The sequence below is a fragment of the Chiloscyllium plagiosum genome, unplaced genomic scaffold, assembly GCF_037043375.1.
Source record: "Chiloscyllium plagiosum isolate Xiang-an unplaced genomic scaffold, Cpla_swu_hap1 HiC_scaffold_25, whole genome shotgun sequence".
Classification (NCBI taxonomy): Eukaryota; Metazoa; Chordata; class Chondrichthyes; order Orectolobiformes; family Hemiscylliidae; genus Chiloscyllium; species Chiloscyllium plagiosum.
The window spans coordinates 930,980-955,762 of record NW_028270163.1 but is presented as its reverse complement, the minus strand read 5'-3'; the positions used below and the strand labels follow the sequence as shown (position 1 = coordinate 955,762).

At 45.3% G+C, this 24,783-nt stretch overlaps 1 protein-coding gene across 3 annotated transcripts in view; it reads right to left on the bottom strand.

The window, feature by feature from the left end:
* Window positions 1–24,783, bottom strand: part of pkd1b (polycystic kidney disease 1b) — a 397,721-nt gene that overhangs the window by 215,612 nt on the left and 157,326 nt on the right. For all 3 annotated transcript variants that reach the window (XM_088000368.1, XM_088000369.1, XM_088000370.1), the window contains 6 exons: window positions 23,750–23,886; window positions 18,287–21,936; window positions 5,601–5,750; window positions 2,570–2,707; window positions 1,475–1,757; window positions 266–488 (listed from right to left, as the gene is read on the bottom strand). In XM_088000368.1, coding sequence (XP_087856494.1) covers window positions 266–488; window positions 1,475–1,757; window positions 2,570–2,707; window positions 5,601–5,750; window positions 18,287–21,936; window positions 23,750–23,886 — 4,581 coding nt within the window. The remainder of the gene's footprint in view (window positions 1–265; window positions 489–1,474; window positions 1,758–2,569; window positions 2,708–5,600; window positions 5,751–18,286; window positions 21,937–23,749; window positions 23,887–24,783) is intronic.

The following is a 24,783-nucleotide window of genomic DNA, read 5'->3' as shown; positions in this document are numbered from 1 at the left end:
AACGAGCAGGAAATGACATCACCACAAACCCCATGAACCCCATCCAGGACAAACATATAAATAGAAAGCAGGAGACAATAGCTTTGCTTCACTTGGAGGTCACCACTGATGATGTTAGCCAGGTAATGAAACGTCTGGATATCAAACCTACAGCTCAGTGAGCAAACCTACACCCTAAACCTCAACCTGAGCTACAAACCTTCACAAACCTTTCAAAAACCCCTGTTAATGTTGACAGTTACCTGTTATGCGTGGTACCTATTACCTGTTGACGGCTACGGTTCTGGCTCCAAGCAGATCCTCCACCTGAACCAAGACATGGACAGTAGAGGCTCTGCCACTGGAAGCTGCAGGCAGCAACACCCGGGAGGAGGGCTTGATGCCCCGGTACAGCTGAAACCTATCACAACTAGAGAAGTCATGAGGGCAGGTCATCACCATCAGTGAGTAAACCAGCTGATCCTGGCCATCATCCTCATCCCACCAACCTGCAAATGACATGAGGAATTAGTTTTAACAGACATGACTAGTCAATCTTCCAGCAGAAATGTCACTTTGAGTTGGTAAAAGAGTAGGGTGAGTTGAATCTCTTAAATGCAGTCAAGGATTACTGATCCCTTCATTAAGGATAAATGTTTCTTCTTGTCTAGGTTCAGGCACAAATTGGCCATCGTTGCATACCATTTGACACTAACTGATATTAATCTGCAGAGATCACAAGGTTGACTAGTATGGATAAGACCAGCAATAACACTCCTCATCAAATAACAAAAAAGGAACAACTAGAAAAGAGTTCTGAAGGGTCATTGGACTTGAAACATTAACTCTGTTTACTCTCCACAGATGACACCAGAGTTCCTGAGGTACTCCAACATTCTCTCTTCATGCTTAAGAAAAGCGGAAATCTAGAAGATAATGTCACCATAGTCCCAGTGCATCAGAGGAGTGCTCTTTCATCCGAGAAAGACAACTGGTGGTGGTTTACCCTGAGACTCATCAGGCCTTAGGCAAAGAGAGAGGTTGAGAAGGTGAGTAACCTCAGCTGCTGCAGGAATTGAACCTAAATTGTTGGCATTACTCTGCGTAGTAGATTAGAGTAGATTCCCTACAGTGTGGAAACAGGCCCTTCGGCCCAACATGTCCACACCAACCCTCCAAAGAGGAACCCACCCAGACCCCTTTCCCTCTGACTAACACACCTAACCTATAGGCAATTTAGCATGGCCAATTCACCTGATCTGCACATCTTTGGACTGTGGGAGGAAACGGGAGCACCCAGAGGAAACCCACGCAGACACGTGGAGAATGTCTGTGTGGAGTTTGCACAATCACCCAAGGCTAGAATCGAACCTGGGTCCCGGGCACTGTGAGGCAGCAGTGCTAACCACTGAGCCACCATGAGTTATCCAGCCAAAAATGTAATCTGGAAGGGATGGAGGGGGGAGCAAAGAGGTGAGTATTTTAAATTGGATACCTGTGCAGTTAAAACTTAGCAGAGTCTCCAGAAGGTAGAGGGTTTGATCTGGGTGGATGGTGCACTCGCCTCTGCTTGGTGGGTAGTTAGGAGTCAGGGTGATGCTGGAGAACCCTGTGTTTTGCTTTTCTGAGTCAGTAATGCTCAAGGTGAAGGTGTAGTTGACCCCATCTTGGAGGACATCCTGTCGAACAACCAGGTTAGGATTGGAGTCCCCTGTCGAGGTGGTTTTATTGTCCAAGGTCAAAGGAGAGGCATCTGAACTTTGAACTGTCCACTTATACTACAAACAAAACAAAGTACAAGAAATGCAAATACACAAGTCACTCATCAAACAAGACAAAGAATATCTACTCCAAACATATCAGTATCACAAGGTGTGGTGAACCTCCTCAGCTTAAACATATTCTAAAAAATATAATCGATTAGGCACCAAAGGATTGTGGTGGCACAGTGGTAAGGTTCCTACCTTTGGACCAGGAAACCCAGGTTCAAATCCCAAATGTTCCAGCAAGTTATAATACCTAACCTGAGCAGGTTGACAAGGAAATAAAATGGACACCAAGAGGATTCTGGGGGTGTTGTGGTAGTATCCATAGCTCTGAGTCAAGAGACCTGGGTTCAAATTCCAACTGATGTATGTGAAGTGTATCATAAAATCTCTGAACAGGTTGATAAGAAAACATCTAAAATAAAACTAAGACAGGAAGTGCTGCAGAGAACTCCAGCAGCTCTGATGAAGAGTCACCAGATTTGATTTAAAAGATAACAAAAAAGGACTTGCATTTATCCCACATGTTTTTCACAACCTCACTTTTGTAGATGGGTCTGAAAAGGTTCCCAGATTGAGGAATATGATAAGCTCCAGACCCCACTCCTTCATTGTGACAGTGTTACATGGACAGTCTAACTAAGAGATGGAGCAAATCAGTGATATGCCACATCCCACAGGCCAATGCACACAGACAGCCGGGGTCACAATCCTCAAGGTATCTCAAAGAAATTATCAAGAGCTGGAATGAGACTGAAGTGATGGAGGCAGAGGCAGACACCAAATAATGAGAGAGACTGCTACATTACTGGGAGGGCACTTACGGTGGACTTGTTGCTGCAATTCTGACATCTTCCGGCCAATGTGACATGCGTGCTCCTGCTCACTCTATAGCTCCAGAGGACTTGGCAGGAGATACATTCCAACATTACGCAAGGAATGTTTGCCGCTTGCACCAGAACCTGTGGCTCAGAACAGTAATTAATCTTAAACAGTTCACACATGCAGGTGAGAGTCAGGGATCACTAATATCACCATTTTCAGTTCAATGAATAAATCATTCAATGTACAACAAATATCTGACAATACCAGGCTGGGCCTTGAGAGAACAGGATACACTCTCTTTGCCCCACAGAATTCCCATCCTTTCTGTCCCTTCTTTGGTTCTCATCATGTTCACCTTCAGCACCAAGTCTGAAGAACTGGTGGATTTATTATTTTAAAGTGTTTAAATAGGAGGAATATCTCTTTGGAAGGAAACAGGGAAACTGTTGGCTCTGGTGACAGAATCATGAACAAGAAGACACACTTAAATTTGAGCTAAACCAATTAGGAACAAAACCAGAGAAACTCTTTCCTCACACAGAAGGTCATGTAACACAACAGATTTAGAGAGCTATGACAAGCGGCCTATTGTTTTTCACAGCTGAAAAACCTGGTTGGAAACTATGGAGTCTTATGCTGGTGCTTGCCCATCAAATCCTTTCTCATCTTGTTAAAAAAACCAATCAGTTAGAAAAGAGAAAACCCTCCAAATTTTGCAGGAAAGGCAAATTTATGGAACCACATCAGATTTTCACATCTTAGTATCTTGACTAATTAGTAAACCCTAAAGGGTTGAACTGTATTCACTTTCCAAGGATTTGGAGCCAGATTGATATCCATCCAAATCAAACCTTGTTTGGAAAATGTCCTGTCAGTCTACAGCTATTAGCAAATTGATTTTGTCAACAAGAAATCTGGTGGACGATGAGAATTCATCAAAAACTTTTGCTTTCCAGACCAATGATCACAAAGGTGGTTTTCTCTCTTTTTGTATTTAAAACATCATCTCTGTAGATTGTTTTGTGCATGTTGTTTATTTTTGGGGGAGTGATTTCAAAGTTATAATCCTTATTATTACTCTCTTGGTTTCACTGGCAGTGCTAGCATTTGTTGTCCTTGAATTGACTGGCTTTTTAGACATTTCAGATGGCAGTTAAAAGTCAACCACTTGCTGTGGGTATGGAGTCATATGTAGACCAGACCAGGTGAGGATGGGAGCTTTCCTTCCCTAAAGGACAATAGCTGGGGTTTTACAAAAATCATCTCAGTAAAACTTGTGCTGTGTCTAAAGACCACAAAGAACATGAAAAGATACAGACATTCTGTGGCTTAGACACTCAGACCAGGAGATCTGGAGCTGGAGCTGCTGCAAGTATGGGGCAGATCTCTGAATGACGAGTTTAATGGCTCAGACTGCATTGTGAGAAAAGTGGATTCATTACTTTATCAACATCGAGTAGGAGAAAAGAAAAATGGTTGTGCCATTTAAAAGTGTGTAAAATATTATAGCCAGGAACAGAGCAAACAGGCAAATGGTGGTGGCACAGTGGCTCAGTGGTTAGCACTGTTGCCTCACAACGCCACAGGATACAGGTTCAATTCCAGCCTCGGGCTACTGTCTGTGTAGAGTTTCCACATTCTCCCCGTCTCTGCGTGAGTTTCCCCCAGGTCCTCTGGTTTCCTCCCACAATCCAAAGATGTGCAAGTCAGGTGAATTTGCCATGCTAAATTGCCCATAGTGTTAGGTGCATTAGTCAGAGGGAAATGGATCTGGGTGGGTTACTCTTCGGAGGGTCGGTGTGGAATTGTTGGGCTGAAGGGCCTGTTTCCACACTGTAGGGAATCTAATCTAATCAAATGCATGTGTTGAATGGTGAGGGTAGATGAGGATACAAAGAATAGTGAGGAAGAGCCTGAAGGAAGAAAAGGCCTATAACCTTCCCAAATTGAAACCCCTACTGCAAAGTTAACTGCCCAGGAGTATTATGGCGGTTGGACACAGCACTTGCTTATTGAAATACGAGGCAGAGAACAGCAATCACAGATAAAGAATTGGAGGAAGTATGTACAGACCAATCAGGTTTCACTTCATTGACCTTTCCTCATATAGACATAGGGGATCTCGCAATTACAAGCCAGAACCCAAGTCAATTCAAAAACAAGTGTCATAGCCCAAGTCCTAAAGCTTAGACAATTGAATCAAATCAATGCAATCACAGCTAATTATTCCAGGTTAAATGGTTCAAAGAGAGTTGAGTAATTGACTAGTGAAAGGTTAATGCTGTGTCCTAAATTTATTACCTGAGTCCTCACAATGTGGATTGTATTGACCAGGAGGGCAACTCTGCTTCAGGAAGTAAACCTGATACATTGCAAGAGTACTGGCAAGTCGTCATGAGCATCCAAATGAATCTGTGTGGATATTTGCTATTGTCTGTTTTATTTTCTTTTGTGAGGTAACAAAGTGAAAAATAAAGTGTTAAAGAATTTTTAATTTCATATTTAGTAGGGAATTAGAATTTAGAATTTATTCATGAGTAGAGGGAACCCTGCTTTGAAACAAGATGAAGCAAATGGACAGATGACCTCTTTTCATTTCTGTCAATGTGCACAAAAAAGGAGATTTGAAAATGCCAATAACCTTTCAGAAGATATAATTGAGAAGACATGAAAGTGCAACTAATCCTCTCCTGTGAACTCCTGGCTTCCATTGTCCAAACAGAATCTAGTTCACAACACACTTGCAGTTCTCTTGGATTTGGAATGGAGTTCTCCAGAATATAGGTGTGAAGAAACCCTTTCTGTCACCGATGCTTCAGCTACCCTCAGTGTGTGATTCTGTACAAAGGTCGATGTTTGAGGGTGAACTAACAGGATAAGATGAATGTGGAATGCATCAAGCTTCATTCTCACAGCACGTGAAGTTACCAAAACCCTTCACAGGTCTGCAGCACACTTACACAGTTTCCAAGGTTCCTTTCCTCAAACTCTCCTTATCTGCACATTGCTCAGATATCAGAAAGGACTTACCAACTGAGTGGTGTGGGCAGCCTCTTTCCCCGGTTTGGTGACAGTCAGTGTGAATAAGTAGGTAGCACCTGGCAGTAGGGTGTTTCTGGGAATAGTGACTACAGGCCCAACTGAAATGCCAGGCTGGATACATGGAGAAGTGAATTGATCCTGGAAACAAGGAGGATATAGATCAATTGGCATTATTAATATTGAGGAGAAAGTGAGGACTGCAGATGTTGCAAAGTCGAAAAGTGTTGTGCTGGAAAAGGACAGCCGGTCAGGCCGCATCCGAGGAGCACGAGAGTTGATGTTTCGAGCGTAAGCTCAACATTCCTGATGAAGAGCTTATGCTCAAAATGTGGACTCTCCTGCTCCTCAGATGCGGCCTGACCGGCTGTGCTTTTCCAGTGCCACACTTTTCTATACTATTAACACAGATTCAGAAATCTGCAGTGTTCTGTGGTTATCTCTCTTGCACAACCAATGTGCTCACACCACTGGATTCCTTAGCGTGTGGAAACAAGCCTTTTGGCCCAACCAGTCCACACAGAGCCTCCGAAGAGTAACCCACCCAGACCCATTTCCCCTTGACTAATGCACCTAACACTACGGGCAATTTAGCAAGGCCAATTCACCTAACCTGCACATCTTTGGACTGTGGGAGGAAACCGGAGCACCCGGAGGAAACCCACGCAGACACAGGGAGAATGTGCAAACTCCATGTACCGAGAAATAACAAAAAAAGTGATTCTTTTCATTTCCTGGGGTGGGTAGCAAAGGATAGACACAATACTCCTCTTGTTCTGAAAGGAAAGGAAAATCTGAAAGGAAAGCACCCTCTTTACTGCTCCCATCAAACACTCCCAGGGCAGGGACAGCACAGGATTAGATACAGGGAAAGCTACCTCTATCTTTAAACTAGAAGTAAATGGAAAGTAAAGCTCTCATGACATTACCCACATTAAACATTCCCAGGACAGGCACAGCATCAGGTTAGAAATAGAAATACTCTTTTTAATCTGAAAGTAAAGCTCTCTCTGCATTATCCTCACTAAAGACTTCCAGGACAAAAACTGCAAAAGGTTTCAGATTAAACCTCTTGCAAAATGAAAGTAAAGCATCTCATCCATGCTAACCAGATATCCTAAATTAATCTAGTCCCAATTGCCAGAATTTGGCCCATATCTCTCTAAACCCTTCATATTCATATACCCAGGAGCTGACAAAGTCAGAAATTCCACTTCCTCACCAAGGCTGGATTTGATTCAGGTCCATGAACAGGTAGCATCGACTGATCTGTAACCCAGGAGACAGTGAGGTCTGCAGATGCTAGCTATCAGAGTCGAGAGTGTGTTGCTGAAAAAGCACAGCAGGTCAGATAGCATCTGAGGAGTAGGAGAATCGACGTTTTGGGCCGGAGCCCTTCATTAGGATATGGGCTGAGAGCCTCGGGGGTGGAGAGATAAAAGTCTGATCTGTAACCCACCCAGATCCAGACAGAGCAGCAACACTGAGGCAGCAAGTGCAGCTTATTACAATAGTACAAGACAGCATTCAGCAACCTGATGGTGGCCATGTGGAGTGACTATGGAATCAATTTGGGAGAGAGAGCATCTGGGGAGCAACCATGGAGTGAAAGTGGGAGAAGAGTCTCTTGGACAATCACAAATAATGACAAAAGCTGTGTTTGTAATTTTTATTAATGACTTGGATGAGGGAGTCGAAGGGTGGGTCAGTAAATTTGCAGATGATACGAAGATTGGTGGAGTTGTGGATAGTGAGGAGGGCTGTTGGATACTGCAAAGGGACTTAGATATGATGCAGAGCTGGGCTGAGGAGTGGCAGATGGAGTTCAACCCTGCCAAGTGTGAGGTTGTCCATTTTGGAAAGACAAATAAGAATGCGGAATACAGGGTTAATGGTAGGGTTCTTAGTAAGCTGGAGGAACAGAGGGATCTTGGGGTCTATGTTCATAGATCTTTGAAAGTTGCCACTCAGGTGGATAGAGCTTGTAAGAAGGCCTATGGTGTATTAGCGTTCATTAGCAGAGGGATTAAATTCAAGAGTTGTGAAGTGATGTTGCAACTGTACAGGACTTTGGTTAGGCCACATTTGGAGTACTGTGTGCAGTTCTGGTCGCCTCACTTTAGGAAAGATGTGGAAGCTTTGGAGAGGGTGCAGAGAAGATTTACCAGGATGTTGCCTGGAATGGAGAATAGGTCGTACGTGGATAGGTTGAGAGTGCTAGGCCTTTTCTCGTTGGAACGGCGAAGGATGAGGGGTGACTTGATATAGGTTTATAAGATGATCAGAGGAATAGATAGAGTAGACAGTCAGAAACTTTTTCCCCGGGTACAACAGAGTGTTACAAGGGGACAAAAATTTAAGGTGAAGGGTGGAAGGTATAGGGGAGATGTCAGGGGTAGGTTCTTTACCCAGAGAGTGGTGGGGGCATGGAATGCGCTGCCTGTGGGAGTGGTAGAGTCAGAATCTTTGGTGACCTTTAAGCGGCAATTGGATAGGTACATGGATGGGTGCTTAAGCTAGGACAAATGTTCGGCACAACATCGTGGGCCGAAGGGCCTGTTCTGTGCTGTATTGTTCTATGTTCTATGTTCTAACTCTTGTACTGCAACAATTTGGGAAGAAGCTGCCGGGCAACCTCACCTGTGTTCAATGCATATTCTACTCTATATGAGAATCCTTGATGCTTTTTGTGGCTTGCAACAACATATCACCAACTGGAGAAACTAAAGGTGCTCAAGTAGCAGCTGCAGTCATTATAGAGCATCCAAGGCAGAGGAATGTGTTTAACTGTCAGACAAACAAGGAAAGGCAGTGTGGGGTCCTGTTAGGACTGTTTGCTATTTCATATTCAGCTCTGAATTCTCTGAGTGATGGTTCCTTTGGAGCATGTAAAGAGTGCCAAGTCAAACACACCTTGGGTGACACAGCTGTACAAGGGCTGTGGAAGGAAGCGTGCCTGGCACTGTGACAGTGGAGGGAACAGACAGATGATTCTCTGCCATAGATGAGACTCCAGGATGGCAAGTTGCCAACTTGGTGTCAGTCTGAAACATACCAATGAGTAGGTCATGGGACATTCTGGGAGGTGGTGAACAGCCAGAGGTTATGCTCCATTTTGATTCTGTCGGAGAATTGTCCAATTACAAATTGAGGCCACAAACAGATCTTGTGAAATTGATGAACACTGGTTTATTTCTCATGATATCATGAAGAGGAGAAATTGACAGGACTGATACAAAACTGACACGAGGCACAGTTAGGTCAAGGATTCTCCTCCCCAAGCTGCAGATACAGACAGTTTTTATCATGCTACAATAGCATAGTGTTAATTACAAGACAATATGAATTAAATTACTTTCAATGGAAAACAATCGGTTATCCGGGAGTAGCAATCAGGTAATCATTGTAACAGGAGGTTCCATTTCTCTGCCAGAGCAGGTGCTAATGTCCAATATCCTGGTTTCAATGGGTCTGCAGGGTAGTGTGCATTCTTGTCAGGTATCTGGGTGCCACTCAGTCTAGGTAGGCTTTGTGGGGCTTCAGTACCTGAGGGCACTGGGGATGCCCACGGGGCTGCAGGAGGGGTGAAGCTATTGCCAGGGAGGAAGTCTGTTATCAGATCATCAAAGGATGATGATCCTTCAGTCTGGAAGCTGTTTAGGTAATGTCTTGTTTGCTGTTTGGTTCCTGAGCTGGTTGTGGTCAAGTTGAGGTATTATGGGTATGCTCTGTTTCGCTAAGAACAGACATGGCTTCTGTGAACAACAAGTGGGCAGGCAGAGTGGTTTATTTTTCCCACAGGTTCTAATGACAGGCAGGAAGAGGGATGATGTCCAACAAACAAGGTTTGGAGAGTAAGGAGTGAGATTTAGAAATAGGCTCTCAAGCCGAGTAATGTCCAGTTTTTGCTTGATGTCATGTGCTCATGAGTGCAGAAATATGAAGGCAAAGCTGATGAACATGTGGTTGGAGAAATAATGCAGGAAGGAGGGCTTCACTTTCCTGTAACAAAGGGCTTGCTTCCGGGGGCGGTAGCAACTGCATTAATCTTTGATGATTTAATACTGTTTCATAAAGCCTCTCCATCATCCTCAAGGCACAAGCCAGGAAGGTGATGGAATATACCCAGTTGTCTGGAAGAGTGCAGCTCCAACAAACTCAAAAATCTGAACACCATCCAGCATGAAGCAGCCAGCCCCACAAGCATCTACTTCCTCCACCACTGATATTCAGTAGCAGCAGTAATCCTACAAGAACTGGAGAATTTCACCGAAGGTCCTCAGCCAACACTATTCAAACCCATGACCACTTTCATCTCATCAGAAAAAAAAGCAGATACTTGGGAACACCACAACCTGCAAGATCCCCTCAAACTACTCACATTCCTGACTTGAAACATATTCAACAACAAAAACAGAAATTGCTGGAAATCCTCAGCAGGTCTGGCAGAAACTGGGCCATCATTTATTGCCCATCTCTAATTTCTCTTGACAAGGTGATGGTGAGCAGCCTTCTTGAACTGCTGCAGTCCATGTGCTTTGGGTTGACCCAGAATACCCTTAGAGAGGGCATCCAGGATTTTGTCCCAGCAACAGTGAAGGAACAGCAATATGTTTCCAAGTGCAGATGCTGCAAATCAGAAACAAAACTAGAAATTGCTGGAAATACTCAGCAGGTCTGGCAGCATTTGTGGACATTTCAGGTCGAGTGACCCTTCTTCAGAACTGGTGGTAGCTGGGAAGATGTTAATTTATAAGCAGAGGATAGGGTGGGAGAAGGGGCTAAGGAGTAAACAATAGGTGGGTACAGAGCCCAAAGAGAAAGAAGAACAGTTGGACAGACCTTTCTCTGAATGAATAACGATCGGGCTAGAAGGGTGAATAGCTATTAATGGGGCACTGTTAGTGGCTAATAATGGGTTGAGTGTAATAGCAGACTATATGTTAACAAAAGCTGATGTATGGGGGTTGGGATAAGGGTAAGCCCTAAAGTTATTGAACTCAATATTGAGTCAGAAGGCTGCAGGATTCCCAAGTGGAAAATGAGATGCTGTTCTTCCAGCTTGCACTGAGCTTCACTGGAGCACTGCAGCAACCCTCAGACAGAGATGTTGGCCAGGGAACAGGATGGATTGTTAAATTGGCAGGAAACTGGAAGCTCAGGATCTTTTTTGCAGACAGAAACGTGGGTGTTCTGCGAAGTGTGGTCACCTTAATGAATTTCGGGCGCAACATGACATTGAACTCTTCTTCTGTCACCTTTGCCTCCGTGCCCATTTCTTTGGACAAAAGTCCTCTCCCCGTTCCACAGACTCCTTCACTCAACCTTAACACAGTCCCTCCACCTGGGCTCCACCCTCTGGCATTTTACCTGCACTTGACCTGTTCATTGAGATCTGTCAATGTGACATAGGTTGCCTCAATTTCCCTGCCCACCCCCCGCCCACCCCCACCCCGACCCTACCCATCCCAACCTGTCCTCCTGGGAACTGACTGCATTCCATGCTGTCAGATCCAACTCTGACTTTGTAATTAAGTCTGCTGATAAGGTGCTGGTATGGTCTGGTGGACCGACCTTTACATTGCAGAGGCTGAGCGCCAGCTCTCAGATACCTCCTCCTATCTCCCCCGGACCATGAGCCCATGATGGAACATCAGGCCATTGTGTCAACTACGGTCACTGCCTCACTTCATCTAAATGGCTCTGACCTCCATAGTCATGAAATGCTTCAAGGGGTTGGTCATGGCCCAAATTAACCCTAATTCCCAGGCTATTTTCTATCCCCTACTGACTGAACAGGTCCACAGCAGACACCATTTCCTTAACCCTGCACTCATTCCTGGAACATCATGACAACAAGGACACCTATCTCAGATTCCTACTCTTCGATGACAGCTCCGACTTCAACACCATTAACCTCTCCTGGCTAATCTCAAAATTCTGAGATGTAGGTCTCGGCTCCACCCTCCACAACTGGATCCTGAGCTTCCTGACCCATAGACTGCAATCAGTGAAGATCGACAATTGCACCTCCTCCATGATAACACTTAACACTGGAGACCCCTAAGGATGCCTTCTCAGCCCCCTATCGTACTCCCTGTACACCGACAACCGTGTAGCCAAATTCCAAACAAACACAGTCTACAAGTTTGCTGATGACACCTCTATCGTAGACTGGCTATCAAACAACAATGAGTCAAAGGAGATGGAGGACTTGATGTTGTCATGTAACGATAACAACCTCTCTCTCAATGTAGGCAAACAAAAGAACTGATCATTGACTTCAGGAAGAAAGGAGGAAGACACACTGCCAACTACATGATGTTCCTAGGAGTGACGGTAACTGACAACCTGTTCAGACTCCCCACATAGACGCAATGGTAAAGAAGGCACAATGTCGCCTCTTCTTCTTCAGGGGGCTTAGGAAATTCAGCATGTTCATATTTGGCTGATATTTTTACATCATCAGGTGAGGTCCTGGAAGACTGGAGGGTAGCGAATGTTATGCCCTCATTCAAGAAGGGCTGCAAAGAAAATCCTGGGAACTACAGATCAGTAAGCTTAACATCTGCTGTGGGTAAGTTACTTGAGCAGATTTGGAAAGACAGGGTTTGATTTGGAGTAATCAACATGGCTTTGTATATGGGAGATGATACCTCACAAATTTGTTAGAGTTGTTTGATGAAGTGACCAGTAAGGTTGACAAGGGCAGGGCAGTAGATGTAGTCCATATGGATTTCAGTAAGGCCTTTGATAAGACACGACATAGCAGGCTACTCTGGAAAGTTAGACCACATGGGAATCCGGGGGGAGTTGGCAAATTGGTGATGATAGGAAGTAGAGGGTGAAAGTGGAAGGAAGCTTGTAGGACTGGAGGTCTTTGACTCGTGGTCTGCTGGGCCCATTACTGTTTGTTATCTATATCAATGATTTGGATGAGAATGTACAGATATGATTAAGTTTGCAGATGACACTAAAATAGGTGGTATTATGGGAAAGTGGGCTGACAAATGGCAAATGGAGTTTAATATAGATAAGTGTGAGGTCTTGCATTTTGGAAAGTCAAATCAAGGTAGAAGTTTCATGGTGAATGATGGGGCCTTAAGGAGTGCAGTGGAACAGAGGGACCTTGGAGTTCAAGTGCATGGTCCTCTCAAAGTGGAGTCACAGGTAGACAGGGCAGGGAAGGTGGCTTTTGGCACACTGGCCTTCATCAGTCAGGGCACTGAGTATAGAAGTTGGGAAGTTATGTTGCAGTTGTACAGAGCGCTGGTGAGCCCACACTTGGAGCATTGTGTTGAGTTTTGGTCACCTTATTATCAAGGATGTTATTAAACTGGAAAGAGTGCAGAAGAAATTCACAGGACTCAATGGTCTGAGTTAAAGGGAAAGATTAGAAAAGCTAAGACTTTTTCTTTCAAGCATAGGGACTGAGGGGGGATCTTTCAGAAGTGTATAAAATCATGACAGACATGGACAGGGTGAACACACTCAGTCTTTTTCCCAGGATTGGGGAATAGAGAACTAGAGGGCATCAGTTTAATGTTGGAGAGAAAAGAATAAAATGTAACGTGAGGGTCAACGTTTTTTACACAGAGGGTGGTATGCATATGGAGTAAGCTGCCAGCGGAAGTGGTTGAGGCGGGTGCATGAACAATACTTAAAAGGCATTTGGACAAAAACATGGATAGAAAAGAATTAGAAGACTATGGGCCAAGTGCAGGGAAATGGGGTTAGCATGGATGGACATTTTGGTCAACATGGAGTGGTTTGGGCCAAATGGCCTGTCTCCATGCTGGAGGATTCTATGAGTCTACAACTTTTACAGATGTACTAGATAAAGCACACTGACTGTTTGTTATGGCAACTGCTCTGCCCAGGTCTGTAAGTACAGAAGGTGGTGTGGACAGCCAAGACCATCACAGAAGCCAATCTCCCATCCATGGACCCCATTGACACTTCTCGCTGCTATGGAAAGGCTGCCAACATCATCAAAGAGCCTTCCCACCCCAGCAATGCACTCCTGATGAAGGGCTTCTGCCCAAAACGCCGACTCTCCTGCTCCTCAGATGCTGCCTGACCTGCGGTGCTTTTCCAGTGCTACATTTTTCAACTAAAACCTCTTGCGTCAGGCAGAAGATATCGAAACTTGAACACATGCACCAATAGGTTCATGAACAGCTTCTTCCCTGTCGTTAGACTGATAAGCAGACTCTCTAACTTCAAATAATGTTGATTTTGTTAATGTTGATTTTGTTTCACACACATCCTGTGCAGTGTAACCTGTATGCCTCCCCTTCTTGTCAGCCTTCTGCAGAGATTATATCCTCTGTGACACCCTGGTCCAATCTTCCTTCACTCCCAATAGCTCTCCATAGCCTCATGGCACCTCCCTCTGCTAACACAGAATGCTTAACATATGAATATTTATTTCCTCCCTCCTCAGTAGCCAAGGGCCCAAACACACCTTCCAGCTGAAGCAGTCCTTTACCTACACTTCACGTACTCTAGTCTACTGCATTTGTTGCTTACAATGTGGTCTCTACATTGGGGAAATGAAACATAGACTGGGTGACCGCTTCACAGAACATCTATGCTCTGTCCACAAAAAAGACCCTGAGCTTTCCAGTTCCCTGCAACTGTAATACCCCACCATGTACCTTGGCCGACATCTGGAAGCTGGAAGAACAGCACCTCATTTTCCACTTGGGGACCCTGCAGTCTTATGGATTCAAAATCAAGTTCAATAACTTTAGGGCTTGAGCTCCCAAATGTCATTACCCAACCCCCATGTCTTGTTAACACATAGTCTGCTATTACACTCAATCCATTGTTAGCTACGAACAGTCCCCATTAATAGTTATTCATCCTTCTAGCCAGGTTGTTATTTTTTTCAGATTAGATTCCCTACAGCATGGAAACAAGCCATTTGACCCAACATGTCCATGCTGATCCTCCCAAGAGTAATCCTGCCAGATCCATTCCCTTTCATTTACCCCTAACTAACACACCTAACACTATGGGCAATTTAGCATGGCCAGACCTGTGGGAGGAAACTGGAGCACCCAGAGGAAACCCATGCAGACACGGAGAGAATATGCAAACTCCACACAGTCAACTGAGGCAGGATCAAACCCGGATCCCTGGGTGAGGCAGCAGTGCTAACCGCTGAGGCATGATGCTGCCCAGTTATTCATTCCTTTGTTGGTCCAACTGTTCTTCTATCTCTTTGGGTTCTATCCCCACCTATCATTTACTCCTTACTCCCTCCTCCCAGCTTATTTTCTATATATAAACTGACATTTTCCCAGCTACCATCAGTTCTGAGGAAGAGTCACGTGACCTGAAACATTAACTTTGATTTCTCTACACAGATGCTGATGTTACAAAGTTGAAAGCATGTATGTTCACTTCAAAGTTAAAAAAAAATCTCATAACATCAGGTTATAGTCCAACAGATTTATTTGGAAGTATTAGCTTTTGGAGTGCCGCTCCTTTGTCAGATAGCTGGTGGGACAGGATCATAAAACGCAGTAGTTATAGCATTAGATCATACCACTGATATTGAACAAACCTGTTAAGTCTTTCATCTTTAGAATGGGTTGCAGGTTTCGATTCATTAAAACGTAAATCCCAGATCTTCTTTCAAGTCACATTCCCAGGATAACTTTAGATTTTATTTTAAAAAGTGACATCTCAGCTCAAACAATGCATTAGTGAGGTTAGAGTCTGTCTCTATTCCAATTTTGAGTCAGACTGGTTCTATTTCCTACAACACACTTTAAAGTAGAGATCGTTTTCTGAATATTGAAGTAAACTTGGGTCAATCTACACCCCATGGACGACAGCTGTTTGAGAAAGCAGCTCACTATCATCTTCTCAAGGGAAATGAGATTGGGCGTTAAGTATTGGCCCAGCCAGTGACACCCACGTCTCACAAGAAAATTTTTTTTAAAAGTCAGCGCAGCTTTGTGAAAGGAAAGGTTTGTCTGAAAATATTGCTTGAGATTTTTGTGATGAGAGCAAGAGGGACAGTGGTTAGCACTGCTGCATGGTGGCACAGTGGTTAGCACTGCTGCCTCACAGCGCCTGAGACCCGGGTTCAATTCCCAACTCAGGCGACTGACTGTGTGGAGTTTGCACGTTCTCCCCGTGTCTGCGTGGGTTTCCTCCGGGTGCTCCGGTTTCCTCCCACAGTCACAAAGATGTGCAGGTCAGGTGAATCGGCCATGCTAAATTGCCCGTAGTGTTAGGTAAGGGGTAAATGTAGGGGTATGGGTGGGTTGCGCTTCGGCGGGTCGGTGTGGATTTGTTGGGCCGAAGGGCCTGTTTCCACACTGTAATCTAATCTAATCTAATCTAAAAAAATAAGGGTAGTGCAGTTAACATATGCACATGGATTTCAACAAAACATCTGATGAGGTCCTATTAGGTCCTATTTAGGGGAGTCGATGACCTAGTGGTTATACCACTGCACTGTTATCCAGACACCCAGGTAATATTCTGCGGATCCAGTTTGAATCCTGCCATGGCAGGTGATGGAATTCGAACTCAATACAAATCTAATGATGGCCATGAATCTATTGTCGATTGTCAGAAAAAACCGATGTGCTCACTAATGTCGTAGAGGGAAGGAAACTGCCATCCTTATTTAGACTAACCTGCAGGTGACTGTAGACCCACAACAATGTGGAGACTCTTAACTACCTTTTGGGTATTAATTACTAGTGTAGCCAGCTATGCCCACACCCCATGGATGAATAAAAAGTACTGTTCAGAGGGTAAAATGAATTCCAATCCAAAAATGGCTCAGTGGAAGGAAGTGAAAACTATTTGGATTATTTTGTGACTGAAAGACTGCTTCCAATGGAATTGTACAGGGCTCAGTACTGTATCCGTTTCACTCTGTGGCATTGTCCAGTGTTTTGCATTTCTGTACAGAGTGAGATATTAGAAATCGTGGGCGGCACGGTGGCACAGTGGTTAGCACTGCTGCCTCACAGCGCCTGAGACCCGGGTTCAATTCCCGCCTCAGGCGACTCTCTGTGTGGAGTTTGCACATTCTCCCCGTGTCTGCGTGGGTTTCCTCCGGGTGCTCCGGTTTCCTCCCACAATCCAAAAATGTGCAGGTTAGGTGAATTGGCCATGCTAAATTGTCCGTAGTGTTAGGTGAAGAGGTAAATGTAGGAGTATGGGTCTGGGTGGTATACACTTCGGTGGGTCGGTGTGGACTTGTTGGGCCGAAGGGCCTGTTTCCACACTGTAAGTAATCTAATCTAAGTAATCTAATCTAATCTAAAATCATGTAGATGATTGTTTTGTGGTTTGCAATGATGAATTAAGGTGTAAGTTTAGAAATATAACAATGAACTGGTTAGGCAGACAGAGCAGTACCAAATGGATTTCATTCTGGATAAGTATGAGATAGTGAAGGACTAACAAGGCCGGGAAATACATCAAGGGCATTGGACACTGAGAATTGTACAGAAGCAGAGGGACATTTCAGTGTACATCCAAGACCTGTGAGGGTGGCTGCACAGGCTGACAAGGTGATCAAGAAAACACATGGGATCCTTGTTTTTATTAGCTGAAGGATAGAATTTAAGGGAGGTCATGTTAGAATGGTTGATTTTGTGCGTATAATTCTGGTCACTACGGTAATGAAAAATGTGATGACGCTAGAGAAGGTGAAGAGGAGATTAATGCAAATGTTGCCTGGACTGAAGAATGATGGTTATGAGAAGAGATTGTTGGGATTATCAATTTTGGAACAAAGGCAGCCAAGTGGAAATGAAATGTACAAAATTGTGAAGAGTTTGAATAGAACAAGTAGAAAGGACCTATTCATCATGGTTGAGGGAGCAGAGATTTAGAGTGAAAGGCAGAAAGTTTAGAGAAGATCTGAGTTAGTAATTTTTCACCTACAGGTTGGTAGGATCTGGAACACACTGCCTGAATGGGTAATAGAAGCAGAAACCTGATCACATTTAAATATATTTGGATGGCGCCAGGACCTAGAGGGCAATAAAACAAGAACCAGAAAAACGGGATTAGATTGGACAGCTTTTCAGCTGTTGATGGACAACATGATGAATCGAATGGCCTTCTCTGTTGTAAATATCTTTGCTTCTATAATTTCTAAGATCCGCCTTCTCACCCAAAATATCCAATATTGCACCTATTTTTGAGTGGGCCAGAGAACACATTGGACAGAAGCTAAGTGACATTTGAGTACACTTGGCCCATGTGATTTGGTTTTGATTGCCTAAGAGGCTAGCAAGGAAATTTTTCAAACTCTTTCCTCTGATTGCACAGTTTTAATACTTCATCCAGGGGTTTCTATGGTTATGGAGCTGCAACATAGGAAGCATGATGAACCAGCTATTGCAGCACTGCCACCATTTCACTCGTGTTTCCATCCAACCAATATTGCACAGAAAGTTTCTGTGACTGGTTAGGATTAGACTGCATCATGGGTTGATAGATACTGATTGTATCTTTCAGAGACAGAATTAGGTGAATTCTTGAGGGAGAGAGTCTACAGGATTATGGGGAAAGAGCAGTAAAGTAAAATTCATTGAATTTCTGTTTGAAAGAAGGGGTACATACTCCACTGGCCAAATGGCCTTCCTTAAAGAGACCTCTTCCATGATTTTATGAAGGAAATTAGCACTTACCTCAGCTTCACAAGCCCAGCGATAAGACAGAAAAGCCTCCTCCTCCTTCTCAACATCCGGGTCATAGGATTTGGATCCATCTAGTACCAGATCCTGGTGATTGGCCCATGTTCTCTCTGATCCTCCATTGATAATGGCCAGCAGCTTACTCTGTACCACCTGGATCACTGCTGTCACTTTCTGACTCAATGGTGTGCTAACAAAGTCCACTGTGAACTGCAAGCAATGTGCACCTAGAGGTAGTGCCAATTTTGGCAAGGCCAGGATGGGTTTGCCAGTATCCACAGTGCTGAGGTGCACTCCGGCTGACCCATGGCATCTGGTGCCCTCAAACAGCTCCCAGTGGTAGTGAGCCTGGTACGCTGTGCAGCCCCTCAGGTCTACCTTAGCCTCAAAGTAGCTTGCTCGTGCCCGGATGATGGTAGGTGGTGGTTTGACCAATCTGACTTCAGGAGCCCAGCAAGCAGGCTGCCTCACAAGGATCGCCAGGTGAACAACTGCAGAGCTAATGTCATTGAAGGCTTTGGCCTCTACAGTGTACCAACCAGCAGTCTTATATCTATGCTGAATAGTGCCATTCTGGCTGGTATATGTCTCAGGTGAGTCGCCAAAGTTCCAGAGATATCCAACATCCGTGCCCCCCACTAGCACCACCTGAAATGTCACAGCCTGTTCCACAAATGGATCAACATTGTCACTCCAGAGCTTGTCTACCACTGACACGGGGAGTTGAACTTGAGTGCACTCAATGAGTGAAAGGGCACCAAACTGTCCAATAGCCTCCACATGGACAGTTAGCTTGCCTGTGCTCTGAGGGGTGTAGATAATGCTTGACCCTGAGCCATGCTGATCGGGTAAGCCTGGCAGGTGGAGGTGCCACCTGTACATCACACCTGTCCCTGTGCGTACCCTCGCGGTGAGAATCATCTCCTGGTTGGCCTCCACAGCGGACTGACAACAATTAACCAAATAAAGCCCAGTGACCTCTTCCAGTACCTCCAGGGAGGCAGACCGGGTCTCACTGCTGACTTCATTGCGTGCTGTCGCGGTAACATTCTGCTGTCCTACTGAAGGGAATGCCACCTTGTAAGTGTCTTCATGTAGTGACAACTGTGTGCGCAAAGTGGTGAAATTCAGGAAGTAGCGCACCATGCTGCCCTGCTGGACAAGAAGGGTAAATGTCACTGGTTCACCAACCCTAACAATTGTCTTGTCCATCTCGATGATAAGCCCGGTGACACTGTCTTGCACTGTGAGGTTATGGTGTACTGACTGCCAGCTAACTCCATTGGAAGCGTTGAGGGTGAGTTGGTACACTCCTGCTGAGCTGAATGTATGATTGATCTCACGGCCATGCCAAGACTGGGTGCCCACTGGGCTCAGCAGGCACCATTCCCAAAAGATAGCAGTACCTCTGCCTGCAAAGCCCTTCAGGTGAGTGATAGCATTAGTCTGCAAGTAAAAAGGGGGTGCCGCACTTCGCACATTGTAGCTCACTTCAGAGATAGGCTCTTGGATTGTTAAAACAAGGGAGCTCTGGGCATTCCCTAGCCTGTTGTGGACAGTCACGTTTACCATAGTGATTCCTGCTGTTGAGTACACATAGGAAAGTGAGGAGATGCTGGTCCTGAGATGATTTTCAGCTCCTTCAATGAACCATTCATACAGTAAATCAGTCCCAGAGGTGACTGTGATGCTTAGTTGAACTGGTTGCCCTGTGGCTACATTGCATGGTGTTGAAGTAACCTTCACCCCACTGATACGCTCCAATACGGAGATCTCTTCACTTTGGCTGACTTCTCCAATAGCATTTTTGGCCAATACCACTAACCAGTAATCCCCAGCTACCTCTGGTTGAAACATCATGACTGACCCTTGACCTACGGCAACCACAACTTGGCCTTGCCTAATGGTCCATTCATAGGACACATTTGAGCCCAGTGCCACGTGTGCACGCAGTATACAAATCTCCTTGGCAGCAAAGTAGTTTCCGTGAATCAGATCTCCAGTGTTTATTGTCACATCTTGGATCTTTTCTTCAGCCTGAACAGTGACCATTTTTGTTTCTTCACTGACCTCATTTCTTGCTGTCACCACCACTCTGTAAGTGCCAGGCTCCAGGAAGCTGTGTTTGAAACTGGATGATCCATGGTGTAGGACACAGTCTCCACATACTGCCCAGAAGAAGACAACTTGTTCCCCTGCAGACAGGGAAGCAGTGAAGACGACACTCTTCCCGGTTTCCACCGCTAGCTGGTCAGCACTGACATTCAGCTGGCTGATGGGTGTGATGACATGAATATTCAGGAACCTCTCCAGGTGACTGACCAGGTTTACCCCCACCACAGTCACGGTGAACCGTCCACATGTCCAATAAATGTGAGATATCTGCTGGCCCTGTGTCCTAGTAGTGCCATCGCCAAAGTCCCAGTGGAAGGTGGCATTGGTGCCTGAGGCACCATGGAGATGAAATACATATGTCTTGTTCAGGGAGAGAGCCTCCTGGGCCAGACCCTCATGACGAATTGTGAAGTCCCCAACACTTTCCTGAACAGTCACTGAGCAGGAACTGCTTTGATGGTCAACATGGTTACTCACAGTGACCGCAGCCAAATAGATACCAACCTTATCATAGACAAAGGTCTGCTCCCTGCAGCCAGAAATAGGAGGTCCTGGCACCCCAAAATTCCAGTGGTATTGGTAAGGGTGCTGCTCCCCCTCCTCCGGGTCCACCTTGGCCACAAACTGAACTGGGTCTTTTAACTGTACGTATGGGTTCCTGGCCAAGAGCTGGACAGAGTGGATGGGTGCCTGTACATAGATAGCAGCCTGGTAGGATGCGGTGTTAAATGGGCTGGTGGCGGTAATGGTGATTGTGTAGTTCCCAGTCATGGTATAGGTGTGATAGGCCCCGGAGCTACCTCGGACCACCAGAGCTGGGCTCCCATCTCCGAAACTCCAGCGGTACCGAGTCTCATTCCCTGTGCTGGATACCTGAACCTGGAAGGAGGTATTACTTCCCGAGACCAAGTATCCTGTTGGTCTGACAGCCAGCACCTTCAGTGCATGCACCTCTACAACAACCGACTGACTGGCAGAGCTGACCATGTTCCTCCCAGTTACCGTGATGGTATAACTCCCTTCCACTGGGTACTTGTAGGAAATGGTATCAGTTGTCAGATTTCCAAAGGTGTGTCCATCCCCCATACTGAAGGCCCACAGAATGTTTGTGCCACTTCTTGCTTCTGCATGAACCGATATTGTCGAACCCAGCTCACTGCGCTCACTGGTTGTCACCTTGAGGCATGTAATCTCTTCCTCCACTGTAACCATGAGATAGGAACTCATTGCACTGACTGTATTATTGACCTGGAGTGTGACATTGTAAATTCCTCTCATTTTAAACCTATGCTGCACCGTGGAGCTTGTCACCACAACAACAGGAGCTCCATCACCAAAGTTCCAAGTGTAGAATATCCCGTCAGAGTTCGGCCGAGGGTAGGCTTCAAACACAACGACTCCATTGGTGTGAGGGTGCTCTGGCATCTGTGCACAGCTCAGTTCTGTCAAGGGGGAGCGGACATACAGAGAATGACTCTGCCTAATGCGGCTCCACTGAGCAATACACTCCACTTCCAAAATGTAGTTACCTAGAGAGACAGAAGAGTATATTTAATACTGTTGCTTCTGACATTATACATTTCTTACACCACCACCCCGACAGCTGATAAACTACCCTTGGTGATCTGGGAGAACATGAGAATGGAGAGCAAACACAGTCAGAAGGAGGGAAAGAGTGGGAGACAGAGAAAGTAAACAAGGGAAACATGTGACACAACGTGCAAGTCAGAGATGGACCACAAGAAAAGGGAATAAGTGTATGGGAGAGACAGACAAAGGGAGAAAGCCAGAGCCATATTGAACGAAAGAGAGGTAGACAGAGAGAAAGATTGGGAAAGAAAGAGAGAGAAAGATTGAAAGAGGTTGGGACAAGAGAGTGACAAAGACAGAGAGGGATGCAGTGTCAAACGTAAGAGAGGTAGGCAGAGAGAATAAGAAAGAGAAAGAGGGAGATTGGGAAAGAGATAGACAGAGTAGGAGATAGAGACGGACGGTGAGAAAGACCAAGAGAAGAGAGGAATTGTTACCAAAAAACAGACGGAGACAGGCAGGGAGAGACAGGAAGATGATTACAAACCAATGGATAATGACAAACCAATAGTGCCGTGGCTTTTTCATTTTCTAAAAGAATTGTCAAGGGGACAGAATGAGTATCTTCAGCCAACGCTGGAATTGAACCCACACTGTAAGCATTATTCAGTATCCAAGGAGCAGGAGAATCGACATTCATCAGGAATGAAGGACTAACCTGCTGTACTTTTCCAGCACCACACTCTCGATCCTGATCTCCAGCATTTGCAGTCATCACTTTCTACTGCTCCATTATTCAGGGTAAGGCTCACTCAGTGTGTATCTGTACAGTCAGTGCTTTTTTCAGCAGGGTGAGGATCACTCACTGTGTAACTGTACAGTTAGTGTTTATTCCACAGGGCTATCGTAGCATCATTGTTTGTTCAGTAAAGTAAGGATCACTTACTGTGTAACTATACAGTGTCAGTGTTTTTTTCAAATGATGCAAATGTATCATCCTGTAGAACTATATTTAAAAATCAGATTTCTGGACAAAGATATTTTTGAGGCAAAAGTGAGGACTGCAGATGCTGGAAATTAGAGTCTAGATTAGAGTGGTGCTGGAAAAGCACAGCCGGTCAGGCAGCATCCGAGGAGCAGGAAAATCGACGTTTCGGGGAAAAGCCCTACATCAGGACTAAAGGCAGGGGGCCTCCAAGGTGGAGATATAAATGGGAGGAGGGTGGGGCTGGGGAGAAGGTAGCAAAGAATACCATAGGTGGGTGGGGTGGGGATGAAGGTGATAGGTCAGAGAGGAGGGTGGAGTGGACAGGTGGGAAGGAAGATTGGCAGGTAGGACAGGTCATGAGGATGGTGCTGAGCTGAAAGGTTGGAACAGGAGTAAGGTGGGGGATGGGGAATTGAGGAAACTGGTGAAGTCCACATTGATGCCCTGGGGTTGAAGTGTTCTGAGGTGGAAGATGAGGCATTCTTCCTCCAGGCGTCAGGTGGTGAGAGAGTTGCAGTGGAGGAGGCCCAGGACCTGTATGCCCTCGGCAGAGTGGAAGTTGAAATGTTGGGCCACGGGGCGGTTTGGTTGATTGGTGCGGGTGTCCCAGAGATGTTCCCTAAAGCGCTCTGCAAGAAGACGTCCAGTTTTCCCAATGTAGAGGAGACCTCTAACCTATCACCTTCATCCCAACCCCCACCCACATATTGTAGTCTTTGCTACTTTCTCCCCAGCTTCCCACCCCCCCTCCTATTTATCTCTCCACCCCGGAGGCTCCCTGCCTTCATTCCTGATGAAAGGATATTCTTGAGCTGTATCATTACCAGGCTGAGAGTATGCCCAGGTCATTTGATCTTGCACTATGACGGTCATGGTCCTTGGGTCTGGCTCAGACAGATAAGCGCTGTGTGGAGGACACTTGGAATGCATTATAGTGGTACTCGCATCTCCAAAGCTCCACCTGATTAAGAACAATGCAAAGTAACTGAACAGAGAACACATACGGATTGCCAACTTCATCAACATATTTAAAACACCCATTCTCAACCATCCAACCATTGTCACATGCAGCAAAGGCATTTCATATTCAAAACATGATCTATACTTAGTATGGAATCCTTTGGAACTGATGTTTCATAATAGACAATGATGTACTGCAAAATGTGGTTGTCCAAAGTCATCTGACTTGATCAGATAATTCAACACTGCCTCACTGTTTCAAAAGGGCAATATTTGGGGAAACAGAACTGTGAAAACCCACAGACGCAAGACCGCAAGAAATTTGAGAGTTGTGAATGCAGCCCAATCCATCACAAAACCAGCATTCCTTCCATTTGCTCTGTCTATACTTCCCACTTCCAAGGGAAGGCAGACAGCATGATCAAATACACCTCCCACTCCAATTATATGCTCTTTCACCCTCTTCCATCAGGCAGAATATACAAAAGTTCGAAAACGCATACCAACAGATTTAAGAACAGCTTTTTTCCCTGCTGTTATCTGACTTATAAACCAATCCCTCATATATTAGAGGTGATCTTTCTCTGCACCTTCTCTGCAGCTGTAACACTACATTCTGTATTCTGTTCTATTACCCTGATGTAGAATCACTGAATCCCTACAGTATGGAAACAGGCATTTGGCACAAGTCCACACCAACCCTCCAAAGAGTAACCCACCCAGACCTATTCCCCAACTCTATTGTTCTACATTTCCCCCGACTAATGCACCTAACCTACACATCCCTGAACATTACGGGCAATTTAGCTTGGCCAATTCACCTAACCTGCACATCTTCGGACTGTGGGAGGAAACCGGAGCATCCGGAGGAAACCCATTGCAGACAATGTGCAAACTC